Source organism: Clarias gariepinus, chromosome 4 (genome assembly GCF_024256425.1).
Source record: "Clarias gariepinus isolate MV-2021 ecotype Netherlands chromosome 4, CGAR_prim_01v2, whole genome shotgun sequence".
NCBI lineage: Eukaryota > Metazoa > Chordata > Actinopteri > Siluriformes > Clariidae > Clarias > Clarias gariepinus.
The window spans coordinates 14020011-14047229 of NC_071103.1; the positions used below are offsets into that span (position 1 = coordinate 14020011).

Sequence of the window (27219 nt, forward strand, 5' to 3'; positions counted from 1 at the left end):
TTAACGACACTCAAATGTTAATTTTTAATGGTTTTTATATATATTTTCCTAAAGAAAGAATCTGAACAGGTACAGCTAATTTAATACTGACTATCTGTAGTGTACACTATTCAACCTCAATAGTACTGACTAGAAAACACTGCACAATTCCTGATTTTGATTGTTGATTTTTTAGATACAAGCATGGTATGATCTTAGACAGCAGTCAGAGGAGTGCCAGGGAAATCAGGGTTCATGTAGGTAAAACCCTGGAAATCTTCCTGATCGATGGCTGCAAGAACATCTGGATCAGAGGGAGTCAGGGCTGCGGAGGCAGCTGTGAAAAACTTGTCAAAATTTTCTCCTTTTTTCCCTCCCTAAAAGACAAGAATGAATAAGCGAATGTTATGTAAAGAGCAAATTCACAGACACATGCTTTTATGCACAGAAATATACAGTTATTTTGCTGTCACAACACGTCACCAGTAAATGCAAGGATGAGATCATAATTTGATGGATCATAACACTGTAATCAGATTTGTAAATCTTTTCTTTGAGTGGGAGTTTGTCATTCCACACATTACAACGACAAATCTTAGATTACATCATTACAATGCTCATGATACAGCAACACATCGTAATTTATGCTTTTGCAACTTTAATGCTCGGTTTGTGGATCACGCATTATGCTGACAAAGCTCAGGATTGCAATGTGTAGGATTAGAAGCATCTCAAAATAGTTATGCTTTGAGAAAAGTAATCTAAGTGAATAGCTGGAAAGAGGTGAGGAGGCAGGGCTGAGAAACATTCATGATTTACGACTGAATACATGTCTTAAAACTGTCACGTTGAGTTCTGTGAATCTTTTACATAAAACCAACAAAACAGAAAAAAGCTCCATGAATTATTTCTCGCAGAAGTACTATAAGAACATATTGATTTGCTGTAGTTTTGGTTTCCTTCATAGTGCACATATACAGTGCATCTTTTTAAAAAATGTTATATTGTAAGAAAGTAAATTTCCATAATTTAATTAAAACGTGAAAAATATTCTAGATGCATTACATGTACACTAAAATATTTCACACCTTCTTCTGGACGGAAATCCAGTATCCCAAGATATTAGAATATTTTTAGTTTTGAACTTGAGTAAATTAATATTCATACAGGATAAATACTGTGTATCTCTCAGTCTAGGTAAGTACACACATGGTCAAGACTGCTGACTTGACATTTGTCCGGAAGATGATCATTAATGCTCTTCACAATACTGATGGAAAGGTGACCAAGTGTGCGCAGAAAGCAATGATTGCAGTCTAAAGAAAATAACTCAATACAGATGAGTTGAAGGCTGCTATCAAAGCCACCTGGTCTTCCATAGCGCCTCAGCAATGCCCCAGTCTGATCGCCTCCATGCCATATCAGATTGATTCAGTAATTCATGCTAAAGGAGCCATAATGTTTCAGAATCTCTGTAGTATAAATCATTTCTTTGATTGATATTAGGATATATTCTGGACGAGCTGTCAGTTATAATCATTGGAATAAAAATTTAAATGGCTTGAAATAATATGAGAATTATCTCTTTTTTAAATTAGACAAAAAATTTTTTTTTTCACAATATTCTATTTTTTGAGATGCCCATGTAAAGAAGAGTTTAGTACGTACAGTATAGTTAAAGCTATACCTAGAGCTGAAATAAATTCACCCATAATTTTAGAAATCAAAAGTAAACGGTAAAAGTAAAAGGTATGTTTAAAAAAAAAATTGTGTTAACAAAAGAGCAGTCTTCATAGGAATACCCAAATGCCCTCACAAAATCACACACATACACACACACACACACACAGACACAGACACACAGACACAGACACACTAAGATTCATATTATTGAGGGGAACTGACAGGCCTAGGCTTGAATGGTGGCTGAATCTCAAGTCTCTCCAGTCTGTCCCAGTCTATCCAACGGAAGAAAGGATGCTCACGTATCTCCCTCTCTGCATCCTCACTGCCGCCCAGACGCTTTGAGGGATTCTTGGTCAAGAGCTACAGCGAAAGAGAGCGAGAGAGAGAGAGAGATTTATTAGTCAGAATGCACCACCACATTAATTAGCATAATTTTAGAGCCAACTCTAAAACCCTAAACCCCAGCCCAAAACATGGAGACTTCGTGCAGCAGACAGTGTAGACTTAGCATTTAAATTGGTTTGTAGAGATTAACTATATTCAAATGCTTGAGCAGCTGTGGAAGGTTTTTTTATTTTTTTGCTTTTAAATCCCAGTGAAGTTAAATTATATTTCCTCCCTTACTCAAACAATTGCTTATTGACAGCCCACACAGTCGGTTGACTGGACATAAATTTATTTTAGATGCACGGTTTAATACACTTTTAATAAAAGCAGAAGTGGATTACCCCTTTGCAAATTGCAACTGCCTCACGAGACAAAGTCTTGGGATACGATACGCTTTGCTCCATGATTGACTGAAACAACTCCTCTTCATCTATCCCATCAAATGGAGGCTGAGAGAGAATAAAAGCGTTATTATTTTATTTGTTATATTTAGTTAGATATTCATTCCTTTTTTTTAATATGCATTCTTTTATATAACTAAATGTTTGTTTACAGTATATCAATGCCTCTCATTCCCACGATGCTACAGTATTTAATGTCATGCCAATAAACCCTAATGAGTAAATTAAATTCATTAATTCAATAATGAACAATAGACCAAATTTAGTAAAAAAAAAAATTAAAGGGATTTTATAGTTATACAGTAGTAATTCCATTTTGTTTATTGTCTGGTAATGGAATTTATTCTGACCCTGTTCAATTATCATAACTACATGGTTACAGGTTTAAAAGCTTTTGTACAATCTAACTGCTCAAAAATGTTGAATCATATTTAGAGTTATAGATCCTATGGTCAGAAACAGGATTAGACAATTATGTAATAATGCAGGCAATAATCTCTAGTGTAAAGATGCTCATTATAGACAGTTCACCATTCAACACAATAGCTGATCAGAAAGCTGATCCTATTAGGACTAACACCCCTTCTAAATTTGGTTTCTGGACCTTTTTCCACCAATGTAGTTCTGGAGCTATTTTTGAGCCAGAAAAACCAAAAAAAAAAAAAGGCTCAATCACGACAACAAAACTTTGCTAGGCTAAAACTTGATAGGATGCTGTACTTATTGCTGCTTCAGATAACCCTAATAATTCAATATTATCAAACAGTATATGGACAGTATATGGACTTTACAGCCCATTTACTGTCCATATACTGTTTGATAATATTGAATTATTGGGTTATTGTGTATTTGCACTTTATGTAGTTAAGTGTTGCACTATGCTATTGTAGAAATTACATTTCATTCCAGTGAATACAAGTTATACAGTATGGATGAATGACAAAATAAATCAACTTGACCTGACTTGGCTTTCTAAAAGAGATACTTGTTTGTACTTTTACTACTATTTTACAAGAAAAAAAATAATGTTATTTTAGTTTAAATTGCAGGTTCCCTCTCACCTGTTCAGACATCTTTCTGCGCAAATTGTGGGAATTGGTGATCCTCTACCCATCTTAGCTTCTGAGAGACACTGCCACTCTGAGAAGCTCTTTTATACCCAATCATGTTGCCAATTGACCTAATTAGTGTTAATTGGTCTTTCAGCTCCTCGTTATGTTCAAATTTACTTTTTCCAGCCTCTTATTGCTACTTGTCCCAACAATCAATTTACATCTAAAATTTCTCTGTCCTAATTGGAGTTAGTCATAGTTATACTGTATCTAAGTTACTTCAAAATGAAAGATGAAAGAGTAGATACAAATAGTTAAGACCGAGAAAATTAGCCCAAGAAAAAGAAATTGACTAAGCACTTATGGAAGACTAGTACCTTCAAACATCTTGTTTACTGTGTTGTACGATAACTGCTATCTTTAATGCTACCTTATTACTGCTTTCAATCATACAGTATAAACTAAACTGACAGAAATGCATTTACACTTTCCAGTACACTACTAAAACTCTTCTGCTGATATTTTGACTTTTAAATGTATGTTAATTGCAAACAATTTCAAAGAAATGACAGAATTATTTCATAAATAACTCACTTGACAAAGGTGCCTTATATATAGGCAGTAAGAGTGCACTTGTTTTTTTCAAAGGTGTAATATAAAAAAACTTTTTTAATTGGTTTAAGCGGTTGATGGAAAAAAAAAACATTATGACAGCAACACTAAAACCATTGAAAGCAATTTGAACTGGTTCTATCTCACTCTAAAGACAGTAAGCCATAACCAGTTCAAATTGCTTTCAGTGGTTTTTAAATGACAAAAAAAAAAAAAAAGAAAAATTATCACATTGCAGGCCTGGATGAATCATCTACAAATCATCTGAGGTTATTTTTTTTCTTTATAAACTGTGTTTTGGGGATTGTGTTTAAAAAATTCACGGCATCCTAATAACAGTAAATTAGGGAAGAGGATGTTTCTTCACATACCTGCCCAGCCAGCATCTCATAGAGCAGAACGCCATATGACCACCAGTCTACTGCCTTACCGTATGGCTGATATGCTACAATCTAATAAACAAACAGACAAACTAAAGGTAAAAAAACTGCTCTTAAAGAAGGAATGTATCATTCAACTTAAAGGAGAATTCCACCCTAAAAGACAATAAAAGTTGTTTGTAATGAAGATTATAAGTAGTATTATTGATATTTATATGTGATATTTAATATTTGATATTAGTACAATTATTATGACATTTCATAGAAAACTTTTTCAACAATTTATAACATAAGTGATAGTTGTCTAATTTGGCTGTTACCAAACAATTCACTCACTATTTTCTAGCTACATTCAAAGTCATATTGAATATTAAAGAATCTTTAGTACATCCCTTGGATGACCATTTTGTCTGACTGTAGATATCAACTGAATGATGCATAACCTTTAAAAGTCTTTTAACCATTTACCACTTTTATCAATTCTCCAAGCACTGGGTCAGTAGTTGTGGTCAAATCACTCAGACTTTGCTTGGCGTATCTTTAGCTCCTTTGCATTCCTGCCATTTTTAATAAGATGTACTCATCTGATATACCCACTATAACTACATGATTCAGGATGGATTTCTCATTTAAGGCTATAAGAAAAACAATATGACTAAAGTCCAATATGAAAGTGATATGCCTGAATGCTTTAACATGTTTACAACAAAGATTACATCGTCTTTATTAATAGGAGGAACTAAGCAATTCCACCAAACAAGTTTTGTGATTTTACACAATCAAACTATCTATAACTGATTAGTGCTCAAAATCACCTTTAATTACCTTCAGTGCATGATATAATTACTAATGATTCTGACCAGGCGTTTACAAAAGATGCTGTACAGTAAATACATCACACAATGCTAGCAGATATAAGGGTTGGGCATCATATACAGTACATGCTCATATAATAATTACCTTTATCTTGCATCCCACATGATCCAGTGAGTTTAGTCCTCATAGGAACAGAGATGTTGGAAACAAATTGTATCGCCAAAAGTTTGTGGACAACTGATGATTATACCCATATTTGGCCCTTATCCATACTATTGCCCCTAAGTTAGAAGGAGACAATTGTATAGAGTGTCTCTGTATGCTATAGCATTACGATTTCCCTTCACTTAAATGAAGAAGTCCAAACTGGTTACAGCATGAAAATGTCCCTGTGCACAAACTGAAGTCTTTAAAGATGGGGTGTACCAAGCTTGGAGTGGGAGAAATTAAGTAATCTGTACAAACCTATCCATAATCCTGGTTGAATCTTAAGTTTGAGTTATTGTCTGTGTGTGCACTCTCCCTGTGTTTATGTCATTTCATCTCCCAAAATAAGAGCCAATGATAACAAGCTAATGGATTACATTTAGCTAGTTAGCTAAAGCCTTATCCTTATCTAGTTAGTGTGAAGAAGACATGTCTGGATTTACCACAGTACCTAAATTTGTGTTCTCCACACATTTGTGGTGTATGATTAATGTATTTTGTTACCATCTGATTATGTGATTTTTGTTTCTTGGTCTGTGTTTTAGGCAATAATCCAAATTTAACCTAGCTTTTGAAGGAGAACTTCAAAATTAGTTTGGAACATGAGGCATATTAAGGATCTGCATGACACACGCATTAAATTCTGCCCAAGCTATTCACAGCAGAATTGTCTATGATCTATTAATACAGTCTGGCAAGGGAAAACTCATATCATTAAAGAAATACACTATACAAATATTAAGTCTATGTATTTATGGTGCTTTGCATTTTGGGGATGCATGTGTGAGGAGGGTTCTCCAGAAAAAAAAAAGGTATTTTTGGTATTTTCATCAGACACTTATCATGCATCAAAAATATTAAGTTATTGCTGGATTCTCCTTTTAATTATAACATGCTGATCCATGCAGGGCTCATGTTGAGTGTGTGCACAATCACTTTCCATGGAATATGAAGGGGTATTCAAGTCAAACTGAAGAGATTTTTTGTAAATGAAGGAATACGACCAATGGACATTTAAAAAAGACTTCAAGGACAGCAATGTGATGAGATTCTTAGCTGTAAAACATCTGAATGGTGCAAACATTTAAAAAATAAAGGCCATACATCCATAAAAAACAAACCTAGCCGAAGTGGCTTGGAGCCCACTGTGACCGTTCCCATAAACTTAGCAAGTGGAACAACTGATGTCCACCTTGATGGTATCCAAGCACTGGTGAAAAGCTTGGATAAGTGAATCAGTGTAGGCAGAAATTATATAGAGAAAAAAAGGTGTTTTTTACTACAGTATCATATCTGTGTTCTGTTATTCTGCACAATCAAAAGTCACAGTCTGATTTGAACACCCCATGGTACATAAAATATACATCATATCTGTAGCAAAGAGAGAGAGTAACATTTAGTCACATTCACAGGCACATGTACATGCACACACATGGTTACTGATGGCTGAACATACAGTTTGAATCATCATGTTAAGTGATTCCAACACTGAGGCACAGTAGAAGAGAAAGAGAAAACAGAAGAACACATATTGCATCTTGTACGAGGAGACAGATGACTGGAGAAGGTAAGACTGCATGATGTTTCCAAAAATATCGCATTTTGATTACATTTTGAAATTATATGACAAGGTACAGTATTTAACAGACAACATGAAGCAGGACTGTAAAATATCAGTAATAATGTCTATAAAGGAAAAATTCTCTTTGGTTTTAAAAGGCTTCATTTGCTTGAATAGTGACTTAATTAAACCTGATTGATTTTACTGTACCATTGCATCAGATGTCCTAAATATGAACACTATAATTAAAGCATCGCCTGGTTAATGTAATTACAGATACAAATCTTTTTAATCATCTGTGATACGTGAGTGTTTATACCTAAGTGAGCCATGGTTGGGAAATCAACAAACCTCAGGGGCGATGTAGTCTGGAGTGCCACAGAATGTCCGTGTGGTGTCTCCCTCCATCATGCCTTCCCTGCACATCCCAAAATCAGCAATCTTTATGTGGCCCTCGCTGTCTAACAGCACATTATCCAGTTTTAGATCTCTAACAGGAGACAGAAAGAGAAAGAGGGAGAGCTGGATAAGGCAAAAGCTTCTTTGTAAAGGCTTGTTATACTTGGCTGCACAGTATAAGAAGAGTTAATAGGTTTTCCTGTCCTGTCAGCAGTACCTATAGATGATGCCTTTGCTGTGCAGGAAAAAGAGGCCCACAGCTATCTCTGCTGCATAGAACCTGTGAAAGGAATATTATTTGCTCATGTCAACATGTTCAGTTCTAAAGCGAGAGTATACTGTACAAATAGAGGAAAAAGGTGCGATACATACGCAGCATGGGGTTCTTTAAATTTCCCAACAATCTGAATATGAAACATGAGATCTCCACCATTTACATATTCCATTACGTAGTACAGACGATCCTGCAGCAGGAAAACAATAATGGTATACTATACAGAGAGGCAGGTTCTAAAAATGATAAGAAATTAAATCATTGATAAACGATGAGAATGAGAATATAGTATATTCAAAAGAAATTTAAAAAAAGCTTTAGATTTTGATTGTTACGGTTTACAGCGCAGGGAAATAATAAATCCAGTATCTCAAAATAGAAGAATATTTCTCAAGATCAATCAAATAAAGATTTACATTGCAGAAATGTTTAACTTCTGAAAACTATGCTCATTCATGCACTTAGTGCTTGGTCAGCATGAATTACTGCATCAGTGCGGCATGGCATGGAGGTGACCAGCCTGTGGTAGTCCTGAAGCAAATCTGATCTGTTTTGGTCTGTTGGGTGTTTCGAATCTTCTTGCATCCCTTCATGACAATAGCCCAGAGATTCTCCATGAGGTTCAGGTCGAGGCGAGTTGATTGGCCAAACAAGCGCAGTAATACAGTATCATGGTCAAGAAGTTAGTGGTAGGTTTGACAAGTGGGGCAAGTCCTAAGTCCTGCTGGAAAAGGTAATCAGCATCCCTTAAAGCTTGTCAGCAGACAAAAGCATGATGTGCTCTAAAAACTCCTGGTAAAGGCTACACTGCCTTCGGACTTAGATAACATAAAACACAGTGGACCATCACAGTGCAGTAGATGAAATGGAACCCCAAATCATCACTGGCTGTGGAAATACTGGACTTCAAACAACTTGGGTCCCATTCCTCTCCACGCTCTCCCCAGACTCTGAGACCTTAGATTCCAAATTAAATGCAAATTGTACTTTCATCTGACTTTGGTCCACTGAGTAACAGTCCAGCTTTTTTTTTTTTTTTTTAGCCCAGATGAGACAATTTTGAAATGTTCTCTGGTTCAAGAGTGGCTTAATACTAGGAATACAGTTGTAGATCATTCCCTGAAGACATCTTTGTGTGGTGGCTCTTGATGCGCTGGCTCCGGCCTGCGGTCATTCCTAAAGTTTTTGCAATTTTTCCTACCACACTTTCTATGACTTTGTTTCGAAACAGCACTCTCTAAACAGCCAGCCCTTTTAGCTATAACCTTCTGTGGCATAACCTCCTTAGTGGGGGTTTGATGGATGTCCTCTTCCCCATGCATGTCCCGAACTAGACTGAGTGATAGATGGTATTTGTACTATATAAACAACATTTTACTTGAAAAATGAAACACAGTGTTCTTTATAAATACCAATCATTTGGAAGTGTTAAATGCAATAACATTAAGAAATCTTACAGCCTATTACATAATTATACCCAGTCAGTTCTAAATTCCTTAGACATAAACATATCCCTCACACACTTGCACATTACGTAATCCCCCTTGGACAAAATGTAATTAAGTAAGCTGTTCTCATTAAGTAGCCCCACCCCTTAAGACTATTAATGTCCTTGCTAAAGAGCATTAGGGCTAATTAATTAATTTAATAATTGAGACTCAGATTTAGGCCAGCACATGCTTCCTTGCAAAATCTTGTATTACTACAACACAAAATCAGAGCAGAAGTGCTTTGCTGACATTGCTTGGATTTAGACAACCAGTGAGCTGTCTTTACTAACAGGAGGGGCGTTAGGGTCAGCATAAGGGCAATTATGTTAAGAAGGATGGCCTGGAGCAAAAACACTGCAGCTTTTCTATCGCAAAAGATGGAACACCGAAAAAAAGGAACAGATCTGGTATATGGGGCAACTCTTAGATGTGTGTACATGTACAGTACAGTACAATCTTTCCGTGCACCTACTGTACAGTATATACAGTACAGGATATACACACCTCAGTCTGAAAAGCGCAAAAAAGATATGTGAGGAAGTGAGGACGGCCATTCAATCCCAGAACTCTCCGCTCCACCATGGCACTTTCCGTGTCCTCGTCCTGAAACAGCACATCTTTCTTCAGCACCTTCACCGCGAACAAGCGATCGCTCCCTCTTTCTTCAGCCAGCATCACCTGCAAAAAAACATTTATAACACAGAATGCACATTTATTCGTAGTATATTCTTTGTCACTTAAAAGCAGTGGGTTGTCTTTGTTCATCTTGATTAAGACATCACCCTGACCCTGATTGGGATGAGGCACAAACCAAACATCAATGGATACATGATTAAAACAACATTACTGTTAATTATTCATACAGAATTGATAGACTTGTGACTTTTAACAGTTTTATACAACCCGGATTATATAATTATACAATATAGCCCTTAACACATGAGAGAAAAGCAATTTTAGTGAAGCAATCAGAATCCCATCCTGTAGAATGAAATATTTAATTGCATGGCCTCTTGTCTCCTCTCTGATTTCCCCCTCATTCCCATTTCCATGTAATTTCTCTCATCCCTACCGCCAAAATCATCTAGCTTTGAATAAAAAATACAGTGTTTCTGTGAGTCCAACTAAACACAAATGAACATTTTTGGACATTTAATTCAAGATTTAAGTTTTTCTCTCCGGCACCTACTCAGTGTCTACAGTTTGTGTCTCTGCAATCCTTCTGTACTGAGTGTAATCCTGTATCGATATATAAAACCCAACTTTTGTAAACACATTGAAACACTCTTACATGCAAGCCAGCACATTTCTAGCATTAATGCCTGTGACTATTATCACAGCAGCCATATTTACCGTTACATCTTTATGGGCAGTGGAAAGCAAATAAAGTGTGCTTCACAAATGACTAATTTAAAACTACTTCTTCTCAATGTATGTTGTGGCCATGCATTTTGATCTGGCAGGATGATATTAATAATAACAAAGCATCAAATTCACTTATGTTGAAAGGCTATCAAGTCTGACTTAGGCAAGTGATTTTTTAAATAACACCATAAAAGGCAATATACTGTCATCCAGCCACTGTCCTTTTAGCAGCGATGTTTTGAGAAGTTAAAGTTTACATTCAACACAAATAGCTCAAATTAGTATCCAGGAATGGCAGGTTTTAGCAAATGTCTAGCTCAACTTCATATATAGTAAACAACATGAGACTAGCCCCTGAAAAAATCCCGATATAAACCCCAAACACTAGGCGCAGTATTGTGAGGCTACCCCTTGAGCTCTGGCCCACTGGGGCATGACTTCACAAGACCTCGGGGGTGTCTGGCACTGGGATGATTGCAGCAGATCCTTTGGGTGCTGTGGGTTGTGGGGTAGGTCTCAATGGATCACACTCGTTTGTCTGGTGCATCCCATGGATGCTCGATCGGATTGAGATCTGAGGATGATTCCGTTCGATGATGCCTTTTTACATTATGTATGTTGTGTGAGCACAGGCTAACCTGTCTTGTTTTTCCCCTTGTAGAAAAAAATATCTTGCACCAAAGTATAATACTGTATCTTGAACGATGTCTGAGCTTCTTATATGTCTTATATATGAGTCTAATAGTGAAATAAAATATGTTGATGAATGTTCAAAGTCAGGTTATAGAATGTTTAGAAGTATTTGTAGTAAACATCCAATGATTAAATGAGATGAACTTCTGTCCCCATCTTGAACAGAGCAGTGTTTTCCTGGCAGTTGCATTAATAAAGCAGATGGCTATAAAAATGACAAATTCTGTATGTTCTTTAAATATATGCACATTTTATATTCAATTTCTTTGCACTATATAGGTGTCTTTAGTTTTTGCCAGGATATATTTTGCTGTTTGTGCCTGTTGTACCTTGCCAAAGCTGCCCTTGCCTAGCACCATAAGGAAGTTGAAGTCATGTAGTCCAACTCGGCCCTTTCCCACTGGTAAGCTGGTGGGTGCAGGACTCACAACAGGCGGGGTGACAGCATGCACAGGTGTGGGAACAGTAACAGGAGCAGGAGGAAGAGAGGGAGAGACAGCAGAGTCTGGCTCCTGGTGAGAAACAGACAAACATAGAAACAGAAAGAGACAATAATGTACAAAATTATATATGAATTACCAACCAAGGGCATTGATTTCTCATAAGTGGAACTGTACTGCCCCCAAGTGGACATGTTTAATAAAATAAATCATCAATGGTGCATGAATATTTACAAATCTATGAATCTTATTCCCCTTAACAACTTAACAAATGTTATCTTGTCTAATATTTAGGACATAGACAGTATCACCAGGTATTCACTGTATTTAATCACTAGGTCAGCGGTGGGGTAGAGGGAAAAAATATGGACAATCTTGCAGTCCCTGAGTGTCTGCATTAAAAAGCATGTCAGTGCAGTTTTTAAAGAGACTACAAGTGTGTGCCAGGTACCTGTAGGTCTGGGTCAGGTACAGGAATATTGTAGTATTCTCCTTCATCTTGGTTGAGCAGTTTAAACCATCCGCTAACAGGACGACGAAATATCTCACTCACTCCAAAGGACAGAGCTCCCATGAAGTCATTTCGAGAGGTGCGATCCCAGTCCCATATCTCTATTGACAAGCGTCTGTCCCACTGCCTGCCCCTCACCGAACTATAGACAGATAAATCAACAGAGAGAAATATAGATAGATAGGTAGAAACGTGAACAAGAAGGGGAAAAGGCAGAATTACAAAAAGCAAGAAGAAACTGGAAGTCTGCATACAAACAAATGCAATTTAATTTGTCTAGACAAACAGTATGCATGCAAATACTGTAGAAACACACTCACAAGACAAAGCTTTCATTCCAGACAGGGTTTAGAGTGGAACGAATAGTCTTGGTTTTCTGTTTGCTGTGGCTCTTAGGGTCTGGAATGAGTTTGAGCTTCACATAGGGGTCAGACAGGCCATTAGGGTCCATAGGAATCAGGTTCCGTGCTTCACGTACTACAGACACAGAGATCATTCAAACGGGTTACAGTGAACACACACATTAGGAATATTTTGTTGGCCAGTATGGGGTGCCAGTTTTAACTCCAACAGGCTACCCTATTACTGGGAGACTGCAAATTAAACATTTTAACTTTATTTATTTATTTATTTAGTCTATGCAGGACAGCTGGAATGAAGATTAAATAATGACCAAAAGTAATAGAAAGAAAAATGTAATTTACGATACATAACAACCCCGCCGCACACCCCCCCCCCAATAAAGATCTTATTTCATATATATACATACTATAAAAATTTTGCCTACTATGATATCCTATTAAAATAATACCACATATTATAACTTACCCCTCTTTTAAGAATGTCAACACTGCTCTCTGCTGGTGAACAACTGAACTGTGACAAACAAGGGCTACACTCTTTCTTTATGTTCTCATTTTTACTCACCTTTGTGACAAACAGCTATTTTGCCTAATTCTTGCGACTGTAGTTTCTGTGATTTGCTTTTCTCACCTGGAACTACAACATCCTCTTTTATTCTCACCTGTAACTTAAATATCCCCCGTTTATGTTAGCTGATTCTCCTAATTCTAAACGTTGACCGTTGTTCCTACCATTCACTGGGATCTTTAACTTTTTTAAGCTGTGACCTTTATTCAGTCCTACATTTACTCTCAGTAATGCTCTTCTATTTGCTCTAACCAAGCAGAAGATGGATTCGTACAGAAGCAGAAAACCGATGGCCAGCCAAAGGGCTGTTGAACAATGGTGGCAGTAAATGAAAGGACAGCCATATCTCTCAGGTGTCTGCCAACACATTCGCTCCTCATCCAAGGCAACTTCCTATACTACCACACATCATGTCAAAGGAAGCTGATTGATTTCTAGGTTGTACGCCATTAAAAGTCCATCACAGTGATGCACCTGGCACACATGAAAATGTAATCTTCTCCAGATTAAACACCTCAGTTTACCATGCTGAGTCTGGTACAGAAAAAATATTTTAAAAAATGAAATACACACTTGGAGTGATCCACTTGGCTGTGGTCTAGAGGAACCTGCTGCTACCCTATAACATGCCTGCTGTCCAGGAAGGATGCACTGGGCATCCTCAATTTCAGCTTTTGTGTCATAGTCCTTATTGAAGATGAACAATGGTTCATAATGGTCAGCCAACTGAGAAACCATAGAGGATCATAGAAACATGTTAAACGAAAGGCTTGAGCCTGCTTTTCCCCCTTGCTTTTCCACAGCACATGTCCACTACCTGGGAGCATGTCAACTTAGGCCAGGAGCTCTCAGCCCATGAAAAGCATGAACTTTGACAAAGGTTAAAAAGGCTACACGCAATCAAACCCACATAGTCCAAATGAAACCACGAACAGATCAGGACAGACTCTTCACTTCTTTAATAGGAAATGAATAAATATGAAGTAACAAGGACGGTCATGATGCATGTCTAACAAAGATCTATAGACATATAGCCTTTTTGCCCGGGTCGTCCCCCCAGGTATTCACCACACCTACAGGACTATAAACACATTGGATCCTCCAAAAGGGCACCTTCAACCTTTTAACACCTTATAAATATCGGCAAGCAGCCACACACGCTACTGTACGTAGCGCTCATTTTCAGGAGCACCTTCAAACCCCTCAAACCCCGGGAGGAGTCGTTTGAAGCAGTGAAGAACTTTCCCTAGCCACACACAAAAAAGGTACATGCCTTCCTTGAGGCTATCACTGTTGATTTATGACTTAATTCCCCTTAGTATCCTACCTCCTTTTAGATAGGACAAAAAGGCTAGCCCAAAAAGGTAAGATGAACAGCAGCAACTGAGGCATTCAAAGCAGTTCTGATGAACTTTACTGTTAGCCAGTGTTTCATATAGACAGATCTGGGACATATCACCACTATTACTGTTTTCCAAAATTTCTTTATTTCCTTCCTTGCCACATAAGCCTTGGACAAAGAAATCATGAGTGAGCTGAGATGTAACACATCTATTCATCCATCCATCCATCCATCCATCCATCCATCCATCCATCCATCCATCCATGCATCCATCCATCTATCTATCTATCTATCTAACTATACCATGTCAGGTATGGCATCTATCTATTCATCCATCCACCCATCCATCCATCCATCCATCTATCTATCTAACTATACCATGTCAGGTATGGCACATACCATTATCTTCATAATCTATATATTCCATCATATAAAGTACATCATCGGTATACTCTATATCCAATAAAATCAAGATACATATGGTATCTTGTATATACAGATGGTAAAGTATACAGATGGTGCTGGCTATAACCAGTACATGAGCTGTAATCTTACCTGATGGAAAAGCCCACCACAGCTATGTGAATGCTTCTACTGTTTACAATTACAATGAGTCAAGCTGAGTGATACCTCTGGCTTGGTGTTGAGTTGGAGAAGACTGTGGTACCAGGCCCCAGGTGAAAATATAAATAAACCAGTACTGAGTACTGCCACTTCAGCACCATGAACAGCACTACAAACTACAACTCAAATAAATGTGCTTAGACCCAAGGCAGAGAGAGGCTAAATCACACAATTACTCTGACACTCTAAACAAAAAAAAGTCACTTGCTGTTTATAAAAAAAAATAATAATAAAAAACTCCTACTATCTTGTAAGGTCCTTCTAATGCCCTATGTCTGGCACAAAGGTGAGAGCCCCAAGCAGTCTGGTGCACTCTGCAGATTAACTACACCTACTGCTCCACTCTTCCCTTCACTTCTATTTAATTAACACAGTCTGGACTTGCTATCTATGCTGTGGATGCAGTCTAAGATAATTATATTGTATCACGTTAGAATCCAAGCTCTGATAACTGAGTTTAATGCATTCATGTCGTTTCTTTAGTAATGAGCACTTCCTTTTCTCTCACCTGTGACATATATATCCTCCTTCTCTCCACGCACGCTCAGATGGATCCGTCCTCTTTTCTCAGTGTGGTCATGTCCACACAGACTGGGTACACTGTTCTCACATCGCTTATGAACATTCATCTCACAGCCTCACACAAACATACAGACAGGAAAAAAAGATTACTTTAGTCATTCTTAGCCTTTCTTTTGTCTTTTTATGCAAAACATATATGAGCTCCTGACCACAGTTGGATGTCTCATATATGAAACTTGGAAGAAGTGGAAACACACCGATTTGTGCTGTTTCATATGAATCCTTCGCACCGGTTTGTACAGTGCTGGATCAAACTATATCCTTGGTTGGTATTACAGTATCATCAAACAAGCTACACATCTCTGTAGCAAGATCACTTTTAATATACAAGCCAATTCAAAAATATATATATATTACATGGACATAATTCCAAATCATTTGGCAGACATAGGGCCTAGCGCTATCATTCAAATATCTTCCTGCTGGGCGTTGTTCCCAAAACTAATCAGAAGCTACTTCATTCCATTTCTGCTTGCTGCTTCCAGATGTCTTTGCATATTTGTGTCTGAAACTGAGACTAAGCCAAAGCGTATTAAATGGCCACTGCACAGGACAGTTAGAAGACACACCATACAGAAAGAAATGCAAGCAAAAATAGCATAAAGTTTTTGTGAAAAAAAAGCAAACAAAATGAAAAAGTGCAGAATTGATCATAATTTTTTTTTTTTTACAATCAGACAGATACTTTTTGCTCTTATTGTTTTTGTTGATGCAACACAGTCTGAACATATATATCTATTTTGAAAATCATTTCTAAACATTTAATTATTTAGAGCTATGATTCCTACACAGCATGATATTCAAAACCTGCAACCTTATCAGTTACCCTACTATAAAATCTATTTAAATATGAATAAATAAATGAAGGTAAAAATAAAATGAATTAAATCAATATTAATTTTCCTTGTTTAAGATGTTGGAGTATGGATCAGAAGTTCACACCCCTGCACCACCACTGTTGGGCCCTTGAGCAAAGTCCTTAACCCTCAACTGCTCGCATGCACAGTACTGTACAAAATCTTGAGCTGCCATACATTTTTTAAAATATTTTGCTTCTAAAAAGGCAGACGTTCTTGGAGATTTTATGTATTTTTGAGGAAACGGTTCTGCAGGCGCTCATTTTTGGCACGTTTTGGTCTCTTATTTGTCCTGTCCCAGAGGAATGTCTTTTTGTTTGAAAACACACACAGTGACCCACAAATTATTCAAGCATAAACAGCCTCTAACTTAAGGCATAAACCAGTGAGAAACAGGTGCAGATGATGACAGATAATCAGGCCGATGATTAGTATACTGGGGATGCTGAATGCTGAGTGGTTGGAACAGACGAGAGGGGAAATGAGGTTGAGTTTTTAAATAAAAGGAAAAAAAAATGGAATTAGTATCTTTAGGCACTTTGCAGCCTGTCACAGTAAAACATTTGTTCCTATTTCTTTAATTTCATCTAAGTCACCTAATTTAATTTAACCTGAGGAAATTGATTAAGGCTTGGCTCAAGGCTTTTGCACAGTACTGTATAATGAATTTAAATGTAAGTCATTCTGAATAAGGTCGTCTGCCAAATGCCATAAATGCAATGTAATAATGACATAAGCCTCAGTAATTCACAGGTTAAAACTCATGGATAGTGTTAACACCACAATTAACCAGTTCAATTAGTACAAGCCGAAGACATATGCTTATTCATACTCATATCTCTACAATAACAACCCTTGCGATGACATGTCATTCAAGTTACACTAGGAGAGATGTTAATTAAACTGATTTCATGCTCGTTCATGTCATGTTAACAAACATAATGTCTGTTAAAATCTGATCTCATTGCATTTACATCATATTACTCTGCATCAATCATCATCATTGATGCCCCGTGCATGACTGATGCACAGATACAATTTCACCAGGATATGCACTATATCTCAAATAAGGCATATTAGGGTGATCATTTTCTAAAATGAAATGGTTTGGCCCCTCTTGATTTTCTGCCATCTGCTCTAGGAATAAAACACTGGAATAACATTAAAGTAATGCAGCACATTGATCATTACAGCTAAAGCTTTTTTTTCCATTTCTTTTTACCTTTTCGATTTTATGGGTTTGGAGTTTGATAACTTCATTTAAAAATGTGTCAATTACAGTCCAACACACACACACACACACACACACACACACACACACACACACACACTCACTGGTGCATCGCATGCCCTGGTGAATGAGGCCATAGAGCAGAGAACCACAGTGATCACAGAAGGTTGGACTGGAGTAAGTGTGTATCTTAAACTTGTGTTTACTCTTCAGATCCTACAGAGAGAGACAGAGAGACGGAGAGAGAGTTTTAAATTAGGACTCTGATCCAACCGATACTGGCCTTTTCTCTAAAAATAGAAGAGATACAATGAGTTCACCTCTACTACCTGTAAACACACAGACAGACAGACAGACACACACACACACACACACACACACACAGGAAGGGCTTTATTTTAAAGTGACTGTGAGCCAATTAGCTCACGCTATTTTGAGGCAGCTGAATGGTCGATGAATAAATCAGTCCAGCTGCAGAACCCAAATCCTCCAAAATGCCCCCCCCCCCATCTCTCTCCTTGGCTACCCCAATCTCCTCTCTCTCTCTCTCTCTCTCTCTCTCTGCTCATCTCCCATGCTCTCGCCCTCGCAGTCTTTCTTGTTTCCCGACTCTCTCTGTTCTTATTTCCCACACTCAGCAGCTTCTTTCATCTGCCTGTCCAGTACTTCCTCTTCTCTGTCACTCTCTGCATAGTTCCCGCCCTTTTTTTTTATCATGTGCCAATTCCCTTTTTATCTCCTCCCCCTAATGTGACAGCCAGTCTCAAATCTCTGTGTACGCAGACTGTCATGTCACACTCTCCTTCTGACACCTACCCACTCACACACAAAAAAACATCCATGACGTTTCAAATAAAGGAAAAATTCAAGTCAAAAATAAAACACAGATTTAATCAGCAAACAGATAATACTCTAATTAGTTTCCTTTCCCTACAATTTCATGACCGTCAGCCTTTCTGTTATTACAGTGGCTTCAACACTTCAATCCACCACCAACACATTAGCAACACATCTGTCATATTCTCAAAAGATAAGAGATGTTTCTGTATTTAGGGTCTGTTTGGGGTGGAGGTTATTTTACTTGCGCTTTTCTGATGTCTTTTGATGTACTTTATTCATCTTAGGCTTTCTAGAACTACTAGTGGAGCTGGGGGTGGGGTGGGGTACTTTAATGGAACTAATGTTGAGAGGCGAGACAAAGAGAGAGAAAAGACAAACAGGGAGATGAAATTATACACACAGAATATATAAAATGCATATACAAAAGTCTGGATCATACAGGGTTTTCTTTTGATTTTAGACTCATTATGGTTTTAAGTCCTCACAACAAAAGGTTTGATAGAACTCGTTCAATGTCAGAGTCAGGATTCTTTACATTGAGAAATTGCTGCAGAATCGTAGAAAATTTGCTACCATACGTATGGATCCAGACTTCTGATGCGCCCCTGTAGTGCGCTGTGCAGATTCATACCTCTGCTTTAGGTGCCGTGACACTTCCAGGACATGTAAAAGTGACAAACTCATGACAGCGTTTGTGCACCACAAAACTGCAAACTAAAACACATTTATATTAGATGGTAAACAGGTTACGGTGCTCATTTTAGCTGCTAATTAATTCTACAAATGGATGACAGAAGAATGAGTGCTTATGATTTACCTTGGCACTGGAATCCTTGTTTTCCTATACCCCTTTAAAAAAAGAAAATTGATTTTAAAAACTTTCAACAATTACTCTCTCGTTATAATCTACTGACAAACAATCATATTTATCTTGGGATGAAATTTTTTGTAAATGAAAAACGGACTGACATTTACAGTACAGAAGACTTCAAGAACAGTACAGGGATGAGACTCTCAGCCATAGTAAAACAATTGAATGGTGCAAACGTTTTAACAAAGGCGATACATCCATAAATTATAATCCTGGCTTAGGTGACTCATAGCCCACTACAGTCGACCTCATGAACATTTAGCAATTAGAATCCCTTATCTGACAGGTAACCTGTCGCCTACTTGCAGAAGTGATGCCTTTAAGTGATCATTCATGGACACTGCTTGCACATTACAGGAACTGGGCTGGAAGTTATTGCCTCATCACCCTACAGTCCCAATCTCGCTCCGTTTACACATGTTTGGACCATTAAAGGAGTTCCTGGGAGGCCATGGTGTCAGACGTAAATCTAATCATAGTTCATGGCATCCAAGCACTAGTGAAACACTGGGATAAGTGTGCATTAGTGTATCAGGGGATTATATAGAGTGATATTATATTATATTACAGTATATTATATTATATTATTAATTTTATTTACTGTATAATATACAAAAGAAAGTTTTTACTCTTATAACTTTTGTTGCACAACCAAAAATCCTGCTTTGACTTAACGCCTTGTATTTTACTAAGCAGAGTGTTAAGCCTTTAATGTTAAGCCTTTATTTGTTGTATATGATGCAGCGCCCCTGCAGCAGATAGGGTTAAGGGCCTTGCTCAAGGGCCCAACAATGGCAACATGGTGGAGCTGCGGCTCGGACTGCCAACCTTCCAATCAGTAACTCAGTGCCTTAACCCTCTGAGCCACCACTGATCCATGGACATGGAGGCCTGTGCATGCTGTGAGAAACCAATAGCTTAAACTGAATTTAGTTTAAATTCTTAATAGGGCTGCACAAAATGGCTAAAATTGTATAATTATTTAATTGAATACTCAAATCATTATTATTTATTGCTATAATTGTAGAAGTACCAAATTATGAAATCATGGTTGGAAATTGCATCTTTTCTATATTTTTAGGTTTAACATGTCCTGTCTAGTGATCTTACTGTACTGTATATCTTGCCTGTGTATCAGTTCAGTGTTGTGACCACAAAGTAATCCTTGCCACGCTGATTGCCTGGCTCACATCTCTATACAGTATTATTATTCTATTCATGTAGAGAGAGAGAGAGAGAGAGAGAGAGAGGGAGAGAGAGAGAGAGGAGGAGAACATGCTACATATGGCTTTCTGTAGCTCTGCACTAGATGGACCACAGCATTTGCTCAGAGAAAGATCTGCATAATTGAATTCATCCCTGCAGACTTGGGCTTTAAACCCCCACCACACACACACACACACACACACACACACACACACACACACACACACACTGTGGATGATGCGCACATAAGCAGGCTGTACAGTAGATATGCAGTATGTATGTAGCCTCGTCTAGCTTTAATCTCTGATCTAGAGCCACTAGAGATTAACAAATCTTCTAAAGATCAGATGAAATGTCAACTCTCAGGACAAATACTGGGATTTGCGTGCATGTGAATCTGTGTGCTCAAAAAAAAAAAAAAAAGAATCTAGAGTGACAATATATAAAGGGAAGGTGTAAAGATAAAGATGGCAGGTTGTTACAGCGTGATTGTGATAGGTTATGCTAATTCTAACAGCATAAAATGAAGTCTGCAAATCTTGGCACGTCCGTCTCTATTGCAATGACGGACAAACGACTTTGGCCAACACCCAAGTTGGCAATGACAGGAACCGGACTGGCTAAAATATGTGGCTATTTCAAGAGATGAGGTCTGAACCCATTCACACTCCCAGTCACTTCAATATGGCACACTGCAAGACTGGAAAAGACATTTCAAATGCAGGTCAGTCATCTCTTTTAACTGAATCAAATATCCACAGAGGCCTGATGAGGATAGTTTTACATCTACTAATTAGATCTTGAATTCAAGAATTTGTGATGATTGACAGCAATCACATTCACTTAATTCAATTCCATGATGAAATGATACTGGATCCAGATGGCTTTGCAGGGATTAAATTGATTGTCTCTCTCGAGCAGGACAACTATCTAATATTTCCCTTTAGTGGCTGGAGTTTGACTCATCACAATGCTTTCGAATAATGAGTCCAGGAGATTGTTAACTGCTGTGTGTGGGAGAGTGTTAAGTTCAAAAAATCAAAGGAAGAATGTCTTGAAGGGTCCGTTGTGCCTCGACACGGTTACCAGTCGGCTCTGACACATTTGCCGACTGGGAGAGAATTAAAATGCATACCCACAGGATGGCGTGTTGAACGTTTTCTTGTTTACTCACAGGGTAAGGGAGGTATTTTTGTCCTGTTTCATTTCCTGAGTACACATACAGGTCAAGTCCATCTACCACTCTATCAAAAGAGCATGAGCCATTTATATTTTCACAAAGAGAGGAAGTTTGGATATCCTGAGACAGACGAACCAGAGGAAGTATTACCATATAAGGAATAGGGAGGAGGAGCAGGATCAAAGAGAATTTAACACCATCTATGGGAAATGTAAGGAGACCAAAACCAACACCTTTCCCCTATCAAACAACTTGAGATCCAGACTCCATCAATAATAGAGTTAACGCTAAAAGCTGGAAATGAGGACATGTTGTTGGTTCTTTTTTCCCACATCCACTAACTTTTAGTCTAGATGGCCTGTTTGGTGGTTGAAATGGATTGTCCAAATCAAATTTAACCAGCTAGCTAGAGTGGGTGGGAATTATTGATGATGTAACTGGAAGGAAATATGAGAAACCATACCATGCTGACTAGAACCGATATTCAGTATACTACATAGTTTGAAATAAATGGAATGCTTCAATAGTTGTCTTTGCTGCTGCAATCCAGGATCCAAGTATAGCAGCGTTTCACAATTGTATAAGATGACAACATTTTGCCATTTTGTCAATGCCAAGTTTAAAACTTGATGAATGTCCTGTCTGCTGTGCTTGGTTATACTTGTCGATATCAAGAGAGATGCAGAAACACACGTGTAAGAGAGTGTCCGAGTGTTCCCTGGTTTATTCACAGAACAAAGAGACACACGAGTCCTAAGCCAACACCCTGAGTAAACACAAGGTGCATATGTATTACATATACCTGCTACTACAGTACGTAAAGGACCATTTATATGTTCTATAGAATCCAGAAAACTAAAATAGGGATGTTTTATATACATTCGGCCAACCATATAGGACATGTTACAATATAATGAACGACGGGGATCATGTGAAAGTTGATATAGGAAAAATAAAATGGAGGAAAACACTAACTGTCAGGAGGACAAGGCCTGTAGATAACTTCAGCATTGACTATTTGAAGTTCCAAAAGCTTTAGCATCCAGACATTTGGGCGGTTGGGCATGTGAGTGTGGATGGAGAAATGAGATTGTAAAGTACCAGATAAAGTCTGTGCAGTGGCTGCAGAAGGTGGGCTGTTTGAAGAAACGGGCTGTGAACTGATGGTCTTTCACTTCTACAATCCTCTTGTGCTTAAGCGCTCCTTTCCTCTGGAAGACTGGAAGCCTGGGGGGAGGAGAAAGGGGAGAGGGCAAAGGAGAAGAGGAGGGAGAAGAAGAAGACAGGGACAGTGGCGAAAGGGAGGGAGATGGAGAGACCGGAGTAGACATGCTGTTGAAGGAAGGAAGGGGGCAGGGGGAGAGATAGAAGGATGAAAGAAAGGTAAAGATTATGGCAAGATGAAAGCGTGCAGGTGGAGAAATGGAAGAAAAGATGAAGGGTAAAGGAAAAGGAGATGCTGATAAGGTCTGTGCGTGCACAGATGGTAGTTCGGAATGCTGATGAGGTTGAAAGCAGGAAATTCACAGGAGAAAGAGACACATAGAGAGAGACAGCTTGTGAGTGAACCGATTGAAAGGGAGGTTAATACACACAGACACACAGACACACACACACACACACACACACACACACACACACACACACACACACAGACTTCCAGTGGGACTCCAAAGCACATAAAGATTAGCGTCCCTCATTTCTCTCACAATACACACACACACACGCACACGCACACACACACACACACACACACCACTCCTTCAGATTTATACTCATTTTCTCCCCCTTTCCCACCATTATATTCATAAGGTATCATGAAGTCTTCCCCAGTTTCTCCTTGTCTGAATACCAGTCCCTAAATCTGACTTCTGTACGATTCAGACAGATTTTGGGTCAGACTGCAGTGGATTGATTGTTTAATCACATTTATTTATCAATACAGTGCAGCTAGTGAGTGATGAGCCAGATGCAAGGCTAACAACAAATCTAACAACAGGAGACGAGAGGGGCCAAGAGAAGAGCACCTCAGACAAAAGACAGACCAAATTGAGTAGGAAAAGTAGAGGGGAGAAAATGAGGACAACATGGACAACCTGACGAAAATAAATCACCTGCAACAGTAACAAAAATGTCAATCAAGGGTAAAGTATTTGTGGAGGTAAATGAGTACAACACAGGTTAAGGTAAGCCAGTGGGAACAAACTAATGTAAAGAAATTACCTGTTTGTTATTGCTTTGCTGATTGATTTGGTTAAATTGTCATTCCCTCTTCGTCCTCGTCCTCTTGGTGGGTGTCAGCTTCACAGCTTCTTCAACCCTGAGTCATGAAAAGTCAAAGAATTTGAGATCATGCAGGAAGCCAAAAACCAAAAATAGGGGGAACTTTCTGAACAGCCCCCAAAGTGCAAAAAAAGAAGGAAAAAAAGGAAAAAGAAGAGAGAAAGAAAGTTGAAGCTTGAGTGAAGCTTTCCAGGAACACAAGAAGATGGAGGAGGAGTGGAGGGCTCAGTATTCCTTTATCCAATAGAGAATGAAGAGGGGCAGAGACACCGAGGCGATTTTCACTTTCCAAGATTGATTCTGTTTTTACCAACCAGAAGAGCTTGTGAGGTAAAAGGAGAGAAAGTGACAGAAAGAGAGAGAGAAAGAGAGAGAGAGAGAGAGAAGCAGGGAGAAAAGCAGGGAGAAGATGAGGAGAGATAGGCAGCAGTTCATTTTTAAAATCTGGGTTATGTCTCTCCAGAGAATGAAAGAGAGACGGATGGAGGGGGATAGAAAGAGGACAGAGCAGGAGACACGTTGGACAGCTTGGTCAGCTAGCATCTCGGCTTGTCGAAAGTGTGTCAAAACTGAGGACCAGAGCACAGATCGTTAGACAGCCTCATTCGCAAGCTGATATGTCAGCTTCTGCCCGTGAACCATGTTCTTACCTTAAAATGAGCTCATCAGGTGGGTTGGGAGCGAACAATATGGCTGACAAGGATGATGACACCAGAAAAGGAGCATGTCAGATAATGTCATATATTTGGAATTCGAAAAAATAGAAAAAAAGGGGGAAAAAAATCCAGGAATGGTACAGTCTGTGATAGCAAGCTCCGTCACACAGGTGGCTGACTCAATCCAGGTCACTGTGGGAGGATTCAGATAATATAGCAAGATGGCTGCTGCGCGAGGAGGATGAACGGGGCTTAGGGGAAGAGTGGAGTGAAAAATCAGGACAATGTGCTGTTCTCGTTGACAGTGGGGAAACGACAAGTCTGGACAGAACAAAAACACCCTCACACCCCTTGGCAACATGTGTGTGTGTGTGTGTGAGAGAGAGAGAGGAAGAGATAGTGAGAGAGAAAGAGAGCAGGCTAAGGGAAAGGGAGGGATGGTATGAGTGTGCAGCGGGAGTTAGAGGGAGTTAAAGGTTGAAGGTCTAATTATGTAAAATGTAGGTTATTAGTCTCCTGATGAGGACACTGTGAGAAAATTAATTAACAATTATAATTAGCAAGATTGTTAGAGAGCAAAATGGTGTCATTGGGCGAGGATGTGTACAGGGGCAGGCGTGTGTACCTGTGCGGGGGAGGTTGTGTGTGAGTCATTGTCATTGAGACCGCCAGTGTGGAGGTCAGTACATTTTCTGCTTTAATACCACAATGGATCACAAGCAACGCTACCATTTCAGATCAAGCATTGTGTCTGCCCGGATGCATCAGATCAAAGGCAGGACTCCAGTCTACTTTATTTAAAAACTTATCTTTAGAGAAGTGGTTTCCGAAAAATGGGGGCCAGGAACCATTAGGGGTTCAGAAGCATTGTCTGGAGATCTTTTCATTTAGTTACAGTGGTGGAAAACACAGTTACTATTGTCTAATTATACATGATGAATAACAGAGTTTGACTGAGCACTTGAACAGGAACAAAGAAAACAGTTCTGTAAACTGGTAAGTTTAAAATTGATGAAAAATTGCTTGAAGTGTCCGCCGTACCGCATTATGCTTACTGGCCAGCCCTGACATGCTGACTGACTGGGAGAGAAACAGACACACACACACACAGCATGGTGACTGAATGTTCTCTCTCTCGATCATTCACAGAAAAAAGAGGCATATACAGTAAGCACTAATGCATTTCCTGAGTCTAATACATCAAAGTGATTCACATGTTCTATAAAAACTTTTAGGGAAACAAAAGGGTTATAGCGAGTCATAAGAAGAATTACCATATAAGGATTAAGGAGGAAGAGAGGAAACAAAGAAAGAGAAACCTGGGAAATTTAACTTAACAATTTAGTGGAAAACATTAACAAAAACCTAACGTGTTTGTGGCTCACACACCCACAAACAAAAAGACCCATCAAATATATAAGTGAGAAAGACTTAGCTCTAAATACATTATTAACACTATGTTGACTTTCCTTCTTTAAGAGCAACTTTAAGAGTACCGACTCGCCCGGGCACAGTATGAGTGGGTTGTTCTCAGCAGATCTTTGAACAGCACAAAGGCCCAGGTTGACAGGTTGTACTACCACTGATGTTTTACCATTTTTTTTTCTAGCTACTTGTCTCTGTCTCAGACTGACCAAAAAAACAGCCTCTTGGAAACTTTTCACTCACTCACTCACTCATCTTCTATACCGCTTTATCCTGTATTCAGGGTCGCGGGGACCTGAAGCCTATCCCAGGAGGCTTAGGGCACGAGGCGGGGTACACCCTGGACAGGGTGCCAATCCAATGCAGGGCACACACACATTCTCATGTGTAAGAATGTGTGTGTACACTACCGGCAATTTAGGAACGCCAATTAGCCTAATCTACATGTCTTTTGGACTGTGGGAGGAAACCCACCAAACACGGGGAGAACATGCAAACTCCATGCACACAGAGCCAGGAATCGAGCCTGGCTGGGAATCAAACCCGGACCCTGGAGGTTAAACTTTTTTTTATAAACTTTTTTATTTATTTATTTTTTTGGAAAATGCCACTTCTAGGCAAACTTATATAAATATATTCCAATTTGAAAAAAAGGGGAAAAAAATTGTCATAATAATGGTAACACATTGTGGTACATACTGTATACAGTGCACTTTTCTTTCTCCTTTGAACAATTAATATTGAGATGCTCTGGATGCGTTTTGCAGTATAAATTATAATGTCTAAACATTATAACCAAATGTTTTAACATTTGAAAGATTGACAAGCTAAATTTCTTTACAAATGAGGCAAATTAAAAAGTGATGTAGCAGTGTTACAGTATGTCAATGATTTTCTATTTTTATTAGACTATTTATTTGTGCTGGGGGAGCTGGCCTT

The 27219-nt window shown here is 38.5% G+C and overlaps 1 protein-coding gene across 2 annotated transcripts; it reads right to left on the reverse strand.

Moving 5' to 3' along the window:
* On the reverse strand, positions 1–24326 carry prkcg (protein kinase C, gamma). 2 transcript variants are annotated; one of them, XM_053494771.1, is made up of 17 exons: positions 24140–24326; positions 23018–23415; positions 19477–19508; positions 19291–19373; positions 17924–18035; positions 15658–15786; positions 12574–12730; positions 12194–12395; positions 11632–11814; positions 9749–9922; positions 7853–7944; positions 7698–7760; positions 7433–7571; positions 4489–4569; positions 2394–2501; positions 1885–2025; positions 1–356 (listed from the first exon to the last, which is right to left on the reverse strand). In XM_053494771.1, exons 2-17 carry the CDS (start codon positions 23245–23247, stop codon positions 195–197), a joined length of 2088 nt encoding a protein of 695 aa, XP_053350746.1. In that variant the 5' UTR covers positions 23248–23415; positions 24140–24326; the 3' UTR covers positions 1–194. The 2 variants fall into 2 exon arrangements, with proteins under 2 accessions (XP_053350746.1, XP_053350747.1); XM_053494772.1 differs by lacking the exons at positions 1–356; positions 1885–2025; positions 2394–2501 and adding an exon at positions 6977–7008.
* Positions 24327–27219: the final 2893 nt, after the last annotated feature.

Excerpts from the sequence above, each read along its gene's own strand:
- prkcg (XM_053494771.1), bottom strand. The coding sequence starts at position 23,247 with ATGTCTACTCCGGTCTCTCCATCTCCCTCCCTTTCGCCACTGTCCCTG. Across the intron at positions 11,815-12,193 it reads TACCTGACCCAGACCTACAG|GAGCCAGACTCTGCTGTCTC; the intron begins GTACCTGGCACA and ends GTTTCTCACCAG. Across the intron at positions 357-1,884 it reads CACCATTCAAGCCTAGGCCT|GGAGGGAAAAAAGGAGAAAA; the intron begins GTCAGTTCCCCT and ends CTTGTCTTTTAG.